The sequence below is a fragment of the Lepidochelys olivacea genome (assembly GCF_965140295.1).
Source record: "Lepidochelys olivacea isolate rLepOli2 genome assembly, chromosome: 2".
Lineage (NCBI taxonomy): Eukaryota > Metazoa > Chordata > Testudines > Cheloniidae > Lepidochelys > Lepidochelys olivacea.
The window spans coordinates 256,106,725-256,118,899 of NC_140412.1; the positions used below are offsets into that span (position 1 = coordinate 256,106,725).

The 12,175-nt window shown below is 40.7% G+C and overlaps 1 protein-coding gene across 4 annotated transcripts in view; it reads left to right on the top strand.

Annotated features, from left to right (window-relative positions):
* Positions 1-12,175, top strand: part of XYLB (xylulokinase) — a 145,590-nt gene that overhangs the window by 25,192 nt on the left and 108,223 nt on the right. For all 4 annotated transcript variants that reach the window (XM_084619757.1, XM_084619759.1, XM_084619760.1 and 1 more), the window contains exons 9-14: positions 2,265-2,383; positions 3,702-3,783; positions 7,345-7,385; positions 7,822-7,937; positions 8,752-8,867; positions 9,448-9,521. In XM_084619757.1, coding sequence (XP_084475883.1) covers positions 2,265-2,383; positions 3,702-3,783; positions 7,345-7,385; positions 7,822-7,937; positions 8,752-8,867; positions 9,448-9,521 — 548 coding nt within the window. The remainder of the gene's footprint in view (positions 1-2,264; positions 2,384-3,701; positions 3,784-7,344; positions 7,386-7,821; positions 7,938-8,751; positions 8,868-9,447; positions 9,522-12,175) is intronic.

Sequence of the window (12,175 nt, forward strand, 5' to 3'; positions counted from 1 at the left end):
TCTACTGGTGTTGCATGTAGTTTGTCCTGAAGAGTGTGGTGGCTGATTTTTTTAAAAATGGTCCCTTCAAGAACGTGGAAAAGCTGGAATGTCCCTGTATCTGATTAAATCCTGTTGTATTTATTGCTTTTGGTGGTGGTGGGTGTGATTGACAGCGGGAAAGAGCAATACATCTCTTGTCCATGGGAAGTGTGCTGTGCTATGTCGAATTCCTACTGCTGAATCATAGGGCAAATTAACCAGCATATAATGTATTAAGTGAATTTAATTTGCATGAAATGAGATTGATTGAATTTAATACATTTAATTTCATTTATACATCATTAACTCAGGTAAGGTGTAATCTAATTTTCCTACTATGTGGCCTGAGTTAGTGTCTCAGAGGTGTATAATATATTCTGTAAAGCTGCATTCACTCTTGGAGCCTGGCTCTGTTATGTCTTAACACTGGACTGTGTGTTTTTTGGTGTAAATATCCCATACATACTCATTGTTGGACCTCTCTATAAAACGTTAAGCTACCAAAGTGCAGAGGTCTAGCACAAGTCCCACCGTGCCACTTAATCCCTCTGTGAGTGTGTGTGAGAGAGTGCTTTTGAAAGAGAGGCTGCAGTGGGAATGGGTGTTGTTTCTGTACCCTATGTGCACTCAGGATGGGGGCTCTTCAGTAGCCTGAAATAGCTTGGAGCAGAGGAGGCTGTTAGGAATTAATCCAGGGTGTGGCATGTAGCTCAGTGCTTGCATATCCAATGGTTTCAAATACTTGTATGGGGGTGCAGAAGGGCTACCACATTGTTTAGATTAGGGGCCATGTTGCAGCTTTGTGGTCTGCCAGTAGGTTGAGGGGTGGACTACATTTCCTCCCCCCATGCCCCACAAAACTCCATGGACAGCCTGATCTCACAGTCCCTGTGCCAAGGGTGAGTTTCGCTCTCCCTACATATGTTGAAGTGTCTAAAGGTCAGTAGCACTGAACAAAATTCCATTGGTTTCAGACTTCCCAGTCACTTTGGACAATGACTGAGTTTCTGTCAGTGAGATAAACAGGTCCTGGGCTAATTAGATATAAAATCAAAAGTGTTTTTAGCCCAGGATAATATTATTACTAAGTTAAGAGAATTCACCTTGGGTTATTAAAAGTAAAGTGAAATGTCTAATTAAATATATCTTAGACCAGTGCAGGGAATGAGAGTTGATGGTATTCAACATCTCCACAGTTAGTGCTCAGTCAATCATGGGTTTTAAAAACGTTTGTTCTTTTTAACTAGAGGAGAAGCTGGAGCAGTGTAAACATAGAGGGGAATGCAATGAGCTGTTGAGGCAGCCCTGTTCATTCAGAAGGCCTGATTAATCTAGTGTGCTAACTGCAGGGTTCAGATTTAGAGTCCCCTCAGCTCTAATCCTGGCTCTGACACTGACTCACCTATGTGGCCTTAGCCAATCATTAAGACCAAATTTTAAATGTGTCCAGTAATACACACATTGAACCTTATTTTTAGAGGTGTTGAGCATCCACAACTCTCATTGACTTCAGCTGGACTTGAAGGTATTCAACCAGTCTGAAAATCATGTCTTAATTGTATAAAACTGGACACCCAAAACTTGTATCACCCAAAATTAGAGGTTACTTTTTAAAATTTGGGCCATGACCTTTCTTGGTCAATTTCCCCATTTGTAAAGGAGGGTGATAATACAAACATAACCTCACAGGCATCTTAGGAGGATTAGTTACAGACAAATGATGGCCTAAAACCACAGCCCAACTAGGGTGCAGTGCAAAGGTGCATACCACCTTAGTAGGAATTCCTGCACTATTGTGCCTAAAGCACAATTCCCTCGAATGCAGAGGGACTGCAGTTTGATTGGGTGCAGCATAGGCTTCATTTTCTGTTCGCCAGTGTTGAGGGGTTGCAGGATCTATCTGTACCTCCCCATTTATTTTGGGAGTCTAGCATCACTGGTTGGAGTGCAAGGACTTTGACTATATTCAGTTCCTATGCAGTGGGGAGGATTCCTTGCCCCCATCCCCTTTCCAAAATGAAAGCTACCACAAAGCTGTGAGTCAGTAACTGTACAGCATCCCTGTGCTCTGCTGAGCTGAGACCATTCCATTTCAGTATTAAATGTCCACTTTTATTTATAGTTTCTTTTCTGCCTTTAGGCAGGTGAAATCCTCTAATGCAGTATTCTTTTCTTTTCTTTTCATTAATCTATTCTTATGTTCCAAGATCTACATTTTGTGTTTGAATACTGTTGTCTCATAGGTTCTGGAATGAATTTACTGCAGATTCATGATAAAATATGGTCCACCGCCTGCCTCAATGCTTGTGCGCCTGGATTAGAAGAAAAGCTGGGACCTGTTGTGCCATCCAGCTCAGTATTGGTATGTGCCAGTGGAGGATAACTGCTGATGAACATGTAATTGGAAGATTTTGGTGCTATGCTCTGTGTGTAACAGATAGGGTCCCTCTTGGTGTATGTTTGCACAGAGATGCTGTGCTCTAGGGGTAGTCTCCAGAGCTGTTCTGGCTGACTAATATGTCCGGGAGTGCTGTGTAAGTGCATTCCAGAGCAGGAGTGCTGACCTCTTTGAAAGGATGCACAAGCCCTACTTTGGTGGCTGGTGGCTATCACTACCTTCATCACTAGATTCCTCTGGTTTTTGCATGCTGGGGATACAAAGACTAAGATTGTGGTGACCCTGTTGGCAGTCTTCAAATGATAAAAGTCTCTTTTCTCTCCTTGCACACCCACAAACACTTGTTTGACTTTAGACGAGAGAACAATGTTTACTGTATTCCTTTTATCATCAGTCAGTAACACTGAAGAAATAGAGCCTGACATTTAAGCTTCTCAAGTGCAGTATTGTGTGGTAGTTATAAAGTTTATCAGTTATCAGGTTTATTAAAAGCCCCTCAATTCGCCTAGCGTATCTTTTTGTTATATTGTCAAAACAAATCAGGTTGAATACCTTTTGAAAAAGATTGTGGTCTGAGCAGCACCACAAAACGAGAGATGTGCATGCGTGGGAATGGGGATAGCAGACACCCAGCCACTGTATAAGCACTAGTGAACATGGTTGACCCATCTGGGAGTGTGCTGTGATTCCAGTGCCAAGTGCTGGTCTTCTGGTATTGGCAGTGAAAACAGGAGCAGCGTTTTAGAAGTCATTTTAAGTGTCCTCTTATTTTAAAGAGTAATCTCTTCTTGCTACCGTTTGTTGTTGGTGAGACATAAAAGAATGGAATCCTCGACCCCTGAAATAAAAGATAATCGATGATAAACATTCATATCACATTTGACATAGTGATGCATACTAGCTGTATGTGTTTTTTTGGTTGCATATCAATCTGTATTCCTATCTAATTTTGAATAGTAATATATATGTATGTGGGTGTGGAACACAAGTGTATGTATATTTTGTGAATAACTGGAGGCAGATCTGAAGTCAGAATGCTGCTGCTGTCTTTACTGTTTCAGAATCTGATCTGAGGGATGTTTTCAGGAGGTTTTCTTGTTTGTATCTTACAAAAACGTTAGCTCAAGCGCTGCAATGTAAATGTAAAACAAATGTAAATAATTATTGCAGCTACGGTAGAAGTACTGTAGAATCAGCTGGATATCTGTGTTATAGACGTATTTTGACACTCTGGGATTAATTTGCACTTTTCAGCTTTCTTCATGTGTTGTTTACTCCTTAGGGCTCTGTTTCTCCATATTATATTCAGCGCTATGGGTTTAGTCCAGACTGTAAAGTAGTGACATTTACCGGGGACAATCCAGGTGAGATAATAAACAAATATGCTTCCATAGTTCTGTGTTTGTGTATTATCATATTCACTGAATAAATCTCATTAATTCTTAGATGATCTATATATGGTGAAAGAATATCACACAGGCACCTTTTTCCAGCAGCCTTTGTCACTGGTTCTTCTGAGATACATACTTTGTATGGGATATATACCGCATATGGACTCCAAATGCATCTCATAATCATAGTGCACCTAAATTGCACCTTGATAATTTAGGTTTTGGTTTGTCCACACCTGAGAAACTTCCTTTGCCAATGAACACTTCCATTTTAGCTTGAGAAAAATCTATTGTTTAAAGAACTTGCATTTTCTCCTCCAAGCCTGAAGGTGGAAACTGAGATCAGAGGTTCACTCTAACTACTAGAACTTTTCTTCAATCAGGCTGTTAGTCCTGGGTATGAAGAAGATAAAACCTAGTTCAAACAAACATATATTTAAATTAATATAAACCTATTCCCAAACCTTTAAAAAGAAATCACCCGTTAAAACCTGAAAAAAGGTTTAAAAGAAAAATTCTATAAACAGGAAACCCTTAAAAAAGTAGTGCACAATTTCACATTAATAATCCAAAACACTAGCACTTGCTTCAATGATACTGCAGTGCTTTAGACAGTTACTTGTGTAGAATAAATACCATAGTTTTTTAAAAAGGAATAACACAGTGACAGAAGACAAACTTCATCACTACGAGATACAGTGTAAGCCTTACTTGAAAGAGACGGTGGGAAGTCAGGCATCAAAGTGCTTGAAAGTTTGTTTTTATTCTTTTAATCTCCCACCCTCATTAATCTTGTGGGTGCTGAAATTTTAATGATGCCCTTTACTAAAATTCTATTAAGAGATAATTGAAGGGGCTTCAAAATTCCCAGATATCCAAGATGTGCTAAATTTAGGGATGTTTGTGGAAGTTCTGAAAACTCCTATGGACAAGAGTGCAGAAGCACCATTTCTTGAGATTTTAAAATTATTTATCTGTATACAGTAGTGCTTACATGTCTGAACCAAGATAGGGGCTTCATTATGCTAGGCACTGTACATATGTATAGTAAAAGACAGAGTTATGGTCAAAATGGACCAGACTGGCAAAAGGGACTGTCATTGGCCCCCCTTTATATATGGGGAACTGAGGGAGATTAAGTGATTTGCCCAGAGGAACACAGGAAGTCTGTGGCAGAGCCAGGAATTGAACCAAGACATTCTAGATCCCAGATGGGTACTTCAACTACAAGACTATCCTTCTATAAGGTTCAAATTCAGCAAAGGATTTAGGCATATGAATAGTCCCACTGATGTCAGTAGGACACCTTGTCTGTTTAAGTACTTTACCAAAACAGGGTCTGAGATACTTAAAACTTGAGAGAACAAAACACTTGAACATATATCATAGAGAACAATCCTGTACTGGTGGAAAGTAGGAGTGCGTGGGCTAACAGGTGGCATCGGTGATCTTCCAGAAAACACCATCCTGGCCACTATGGATGTAGAAGCCCTCTACACCAACATTCCACACAAAGATGGACTACAAGCTATCAGGAGCAGTATCCCCGATAATGTCACGGCAAACCTGGTGGCTGAACTTCGTGACTTTGTCCTCACCCACAACTATTTTACATTTGGGGACAGTGTATACCTACAAGTCAGCGGCACTGCTATGGGTACCCGCATGGCCCCACAGTATGCCAACATTTTTATGGCTGACTTAGAACAACGCTTCCTTAGCTCTCATCCCCAAATGCCCCTACTCTACTTGTGTTACATTGATGACTTCTTCATCATCTGGACCCATGGAAAAGAAGCCCTTGAGGAATTGCACCATGATTTCAACAATTTCTATCCCACCGTCAACCTCAGCCTGGACCAGTCCACACAAGCGGTCCATTTCCTAGACACTACAGTGTTTATAAGCGATGGTCACATAAATACCACCCTGTACAGGAAACCTACTGACCGCTATACTTACCTACATGCCTTCAGCTTCCATCCAGGGGACACCACACAATCCATTGTCTACAGCCAAGCTTTAAGATACAACCGCATTTGCTCCAATCCCTCAGACAGAGACAAACACCGACAAGATCTCTATCAAGCATTCTTAAAACTACAATACCCACCTGCTGAAGAGAAAAAACAGATTGACAGAGACAGAAGAGTGCCCAGAAGTCACCTACTACAGGACAGGCCCAACAAAGAAAATTACAGAATGCCACTAGCCGTCACCTTCAGCCCCAAACCTCTCCAGCGCATCATCAAAGATCTACACCCTATCCTGAAAGATGATCCCTCACTCTCACAGATCTTGGGAGACAGACCAGTTCTCACTTACAGACAGCCCCCCAACCTGAAGCAAATACTCACCAGCAACCACACACCAAAAACACTAACCCAGGAACCTATCCTTGCAACAAAGCCTGATGCCAACTGTGTCCACACATCTATTCAAGTGACACCATCATAGGACCTAATCACATCAGCCACGCCCTCAGGGACTTGTTCACCTGCACATCTACCAATGTGGTATATGCCATCATGTGCCAGCAAGGCCCCTCTGCCATGTACATTGGCCAAACCGGACAGTCTCTATGTAAAAGGATAAATGGACACAATCTGACATCAGGAATGATAACATTGAAAAACCAGTAGGAGAACACTTCAACCTCCCTGGTCACTCAGTAACAGACTTAAAGGTGGCAATTTTGCGACAGGTTTCAGAGTAGCAGCCGTGTTAGTCTGTATTCGCAAAAAGAAAAGGAGTACTAGTGGCACCTTAGAGACTAACCAATAAATTGGTTAGTCTCTAAGGTGCCACTAGTACTCCTTTTAATTTTGTAACAGAAAAGCTTCAAAAACAGACTCCAATGAGAAACTGCTGAACTGGAATTAATTTTCAAACTAGATACCATTAACTTGGGCTTGAATAGAGACTGGGAGTGGCTGGGTCATTACACAAATTGAATCTATTTCCCCATGTTAAGTATCCTCACACCTTCTTGTTAACTGTCTAAAATGGGCCATCTTGATTATCACTACAAAAGTTTTTTTTTCTCCTGCTGATAATATGCTCATCTTAATTAATTAGCCTCTTAGAGTTGGTATGGCAACTTTCGCCTTTTCATGTTCTCTGTATGTGTATATATATGTATCTTCTATATGTTCCATTCTATGCTTGGGATGAAGTGGGCTGTAACCCACAAAAGCTTATGCTCAAATAAATTTGTTAGTCTCTAAGGTGCCACAAGTACTCCTGTTCTTTTTGCGGATACAGACTAATACGGCTGCTACTCTGAAACAGGTGACATGATAAAATTTTTAATCTCCAACTCCTTTGATTCTATGATGCCCTATAATGACTAACTTCAGTATTTAGGGTGAACTTCTCCAAAGTAAACAAGGCCTACTCACCACTTAAATCCACTTTGAGGTTATGTTTGGGCCTTGTGCTGGCTTTCTGCACAGAATAGAATGTCCTCTCCAGTGCAGCATAATTACCTTGAATGCCTAGTTATTAATTGAACTATCTGATTTATGTTTTCAGCTTCACTTGCAGGAATGAAACTTGAAGAAGGGGACATTGCGGTAAGTCAATACACATTCATGAAAAATGTTCACATCACTGTGATAAAATTAGAGCTACTACAGAATGTAAAATAGGACCCTGGACAATAACCTTTGGTCCTCAACTAAACCAAAATAGAGAATTTGTTGATTTTCTGTGTACTGGAGTCAGACTGATTCTCATTTCAGTTCCTCCTGGAGCTGGATGTAGGATTTTAATCAAACTCATGGACTATTTTTAAGATAATGCCCCAAATTTATAAGTTGCTGGATCTCTATCTCTGGAACATATTTAATTGGGGTGACAACCTGAATCACCGCTTGCTATAATAAGAATCCAGTTCACTAAATGTGTGATTTAAAAACAATTAGCAGTAATAATAAATGGGTTTAATTTAATTTCTGTATTGCCTTCATGTGATACAATTATTATTATAACAATTATTTTCTTCTCCAGATTAGCCTTGGCACAAGCGACACATTGTTTCTTTGGATTAAAGAACCAGCGCCTGCATTAGAAGGTCATATTTTCTGCAATCCTGTTGACTCTCGAGCCTATATGGCACTTTTATGGTAACATCCTTTTACATGATTTTTCTCTTACATTTGGAGTCAACAAGATATTTTTTCTTGTTTCCTTTGCAAAATGTTAATGAATAAAAAATTCAATATTATGTACAGTATATGGCAATATTTGCAATCAACATTATGACATCCCCATTATTTAATTTGGGGAGCAGGAGCTGCAAAATTGTGAGGAATAAGCTCTGGTGCCAATAGAAGGGATGGGGTTCATTTTTGTATAATTTAAGGCTGGTGAGCATGAATCTAAGGCAGTGTATTAAATTTAGAGGAATAGAAATCACGTGAATGGTGATGGTTTGCGGGCTAGATCCTTGTCCTAAAATATATAACCTTTGCATTAGTAGTACAAAAGGGATTTAAAGGTACCTTTAAAGAGGCATCTGGAGATTCCTCTTTCATAGAGGGGAAGAACTGCTGCTGTTCTGGGACATGCTGGGTGTGTAGCTGGAACACGTCATCCTATGATATTCAGCTCCTGGAGTGGTCTCTAGGATAGCCATGTGGCTGCTCTAATTTGCCCAGGGAGATAGTTTGTCTCCTAAGCACCACCAGGGTCAAAGTAGGAGAAAAGGTTTGGAGCCACCTTTGTCTCTTCCACCTCAGTTGCACTGAGTTATAGTACTTTGGATTGAGACTTTCGAAGCAGTCTAAGGAATTTAGATATATGTTCCATTAATGTTAGTGACCGTTGTGTGTCTAAATCCTCTAGTGTTTCAAAATCCTCTTTAATAATCTGGGGGGTCCAAATGATTTGGAAAATGCCGCTTTTGAATATATAGTTAGTATTGTTGTTTGTTTTTAGTTTTAAGAATGGCTCTCTAATAAGAGAGAGGATCAGAGATGACTGTGCTTCAGGCTCCTGGGACGAATTCTCCAAAGCCCTAAAATGTACTGTTGTTGGAAACAATGGAAACCTAGGTATGAACCTTGACAAAGTTGGGAACTCCAGGGTTTACTTGGATACAATCATTATTTCATAGGTAGTAGCTTCCTATCACTTGTTTCTTTCTTCTCTCCCTTTCCCACTTGCCCTGTATCTACTCATGCTACCGCTAAGATTTATTGTAACCTACATACACTATTTGTATACGCATGTATTTGGTTGGTAATTTCTGTTATATAGTGAGGCTGAGTTGCTGGATTTATCTTTTTTTATTATATGGTTTGTGTTTCTATTGAAGTATTAAAGGTGCCTGGAGTCAGAGATGCTTTTAAAAAACACATTCTTATAAATCAGTGGAAATAGAATAAATTCAATAAACGTGTGGACTGGAATTGGTCAAGAAACATTCCGTGATTTTATTTTGTGCATGTAAGATGCTATACAAAATTTAAATTTATTGTCTAATAAATCAAATTACTTTGTCTTGCTCCACTCTGTTACCATTCTGTACTCTTATGGGCATTATATACACTTGTTGTTTTAGCCATTTGCTGAAACTAATACTTTTTTGTGCCAGAAGAAAACATGACTATCTTTAATTTGCTTTGATTTAAGGTTTCTATTTTGATGTGATAGAGATTACTCCTGAAGCTGTTGGGATTCACAGATTCAACAGAGACAACAACAAGGTAGTAATAACCTATTTAACACATTGTAGTAAATCATGTTGTGTTCATGACTTAAAGGAGGCTCATCCCATCAAGGCCTGAGAACTTTGCTCTCTTCTGCATCTGCGGTTATTCCTTCTGGATTTCATATACTGATGTGATCCTTTGAGTGATTTTCTGAAGGCATTTTCTGGTCTGTGTCCCAGGCTTGGAGATATCCACAGTACTGACTCTGACCCCAGCTAGCTCATTATAAACTGGCCAATGTCTATTTATTGTGCACCTGGGTTAGGGGACTTGATGTGCTCTGAAGAGTGCAGTGCAAACCAAATAGTGCTAGGTTAACATAAGCTGTTGCCAAGCTGAGACTAAAGGTTTGATTTTTGTACACTGGCATCCATTTTCTGTGGGCACAAATAAATCACTTGTCTAAGGCAGTGTCTACACTACGGGGACTGTTGCGGAACACCTATGGTGCTGTAACTATGCCAGCATAACCTTGTAGTGCAGACACAGCCTACAGCAATGGAACATGTTTTTCTGTCACTGTAAGAACACCACGTCCCTGAACAAAGTTAGCTAGGGTGACAGAAGCTATCTGCTGTTAAGCTAGCTACATCTACATTGGGGGTTAGGTAAGTATAGCTATGGCACTCAGGGGTATGGATTTTCACAACCCTAAGTGCCATAGCTATGTTGACCTAAATTTTAAGTGTAGACCAGGCCAAAGTCCCTGATTTGCATACACAGGCAGAGGTGCACGTATCTTAGTGGCACAAATTATGGGCACAAATAATTGCTTGTTTAAGGATGAATTGAAATTTTGGCCTTAAAGTTACTTTTTTTGTCTAGCTCCTCCTAAATATATAAAGTAAAGAACTTTTCCTGCCTCTCTGTGTCTCTAACCAAATGATCTGAGAGCCATGTGGTGGGCTGTAATGAAACACTGGACCAAATCAAACTGGAATGAAAATAGAATACATTTTATGGAAAGAAAAGTTTTATGCAGGGATGACAGTAAAGACAAAGACTTACTGGTATGGGGGCCAGCTCTGGCCCCCGGAAGGGGCAGAGCCTTGGGCAGAAGGGGCGTGGCTGGGGGAGGTCAGAGTCCCCCAGCCAGCCCTTCCACACTGCCTAGCCCACACCGCCCGGGGCTCCAGCTGCGATTTAAAGGGCTTGGGGCTCTGGCCATTGTCATGGTAGCAGCAGTGGCGGCTGGAGCCCTGGGTCCTTTTATATCCCCGAGGCAGCTGCTCCTTTTGCCTCTCCCTGTCGGCGGCAGCTGTGGTGGGGCAAAAGGGGCAATGACATTAAAGCGCTGCCACAGCAGTGATTTTAAAGTCAGCTGGGTACGGGCTGGTTCTGGCGGCCACTTTTTACCGGTATGCCGTACCAGCCTGCACCGGCTTACTTTCACCCCTGGATTTATGTATTCCTTTTCTCTTTCTCTTTTGGGCAATGGATGTTAACTGGCTTCTCAGGTCTATCAGTAAAGATGCTAATGAGACTCAAACAATATGACTGGAAATTGTGATTAATCGTTGTTGAGTGAACAGAAATTGGTACAGTTTATCTTTATAACCTCACCAATCTCTTAAACTCTTACTGATTAAGTGTTTGCAAAGTTTTCTCTTACTGTTATCCAAATCATAGGCAGTTATTACATTGCATGGGAAAATGCTACAGATAATAAATAATTATTTGTGAAATGTAGCTTGCTTCAGGTTTGTATCTGGCTGGTTTCTTATTTTAGTTGCCTTTCTCATATTGAACATAACTAAAGGAAGAAAAAAAAAATTCTTTTGAGTGGCCTTTACATATTCCCGTTCTTGGTATATGTTGCCGTTGCAGCTCTGATAATAGAATGCTTCACAGCAGGTCCTGTTGGAGTGCTCTCATGTCCTCTTCTGACCTTCCCCCCTCCCCACTGTTCTGAATATTCTGAAGGTGAGGCTATGACAGGGGATGTAGCACACTGGCCACCTCAATTCCTTCCATGTGCAGTTGCAGATGGATTGGAAGCTTCCAGATCTGACTTGGATCCACTTCTTTAATCAAATAGTGCCATAGTTAGTTAAGAGTACAGTATTTTATTTTATAAAAGTATTTTATTTATTTATATGTTGAGACTCCCTTTAGGTTCTGCACCTCAGTGCAGTCTTATGGATTCTGTGGTGGATCCAAAGGGAAAGCAGCCAGGTTTTAAGAGTAATCCTTTTTTTCCTGCTGTCTTCCTTGCCTCCAGCACCCCTACGAGGTGTCTATCATTCTTAGGAGAAGGACACATTCTTTCTTAGTGCAAAGTTTATAGCACCTTTACTTCAAGAGCCCAAAAGGAGCAGCAAAACTGGCTACCAATTCTTCTGTTACAGGAGGACCTAGTGGCCAGACCCTCCGGTGCTAATCAGTTTGGTTCTGTGAGTAAAGTTAGGTCTGGATCCTTTGAGAACTAAGAACCAGCAGCCTAAGGTTCTATAAAATGAATTGTCCTCCAATCCATGGAAAAGAGTAGAACTCTTGATATTGAGAGATTTTAAGTTGTCAGATCCTAGTTCCAAGAGTAGCAGAATGGTACATGTGTAGGCCTCTGTTAGCAGAGCCAGCCCTCTCAAAAGAGCCCGGACTCTCCTGGTTCGGAGCAGACTGGTATTGCGTGATGCTGCCTCCATTTT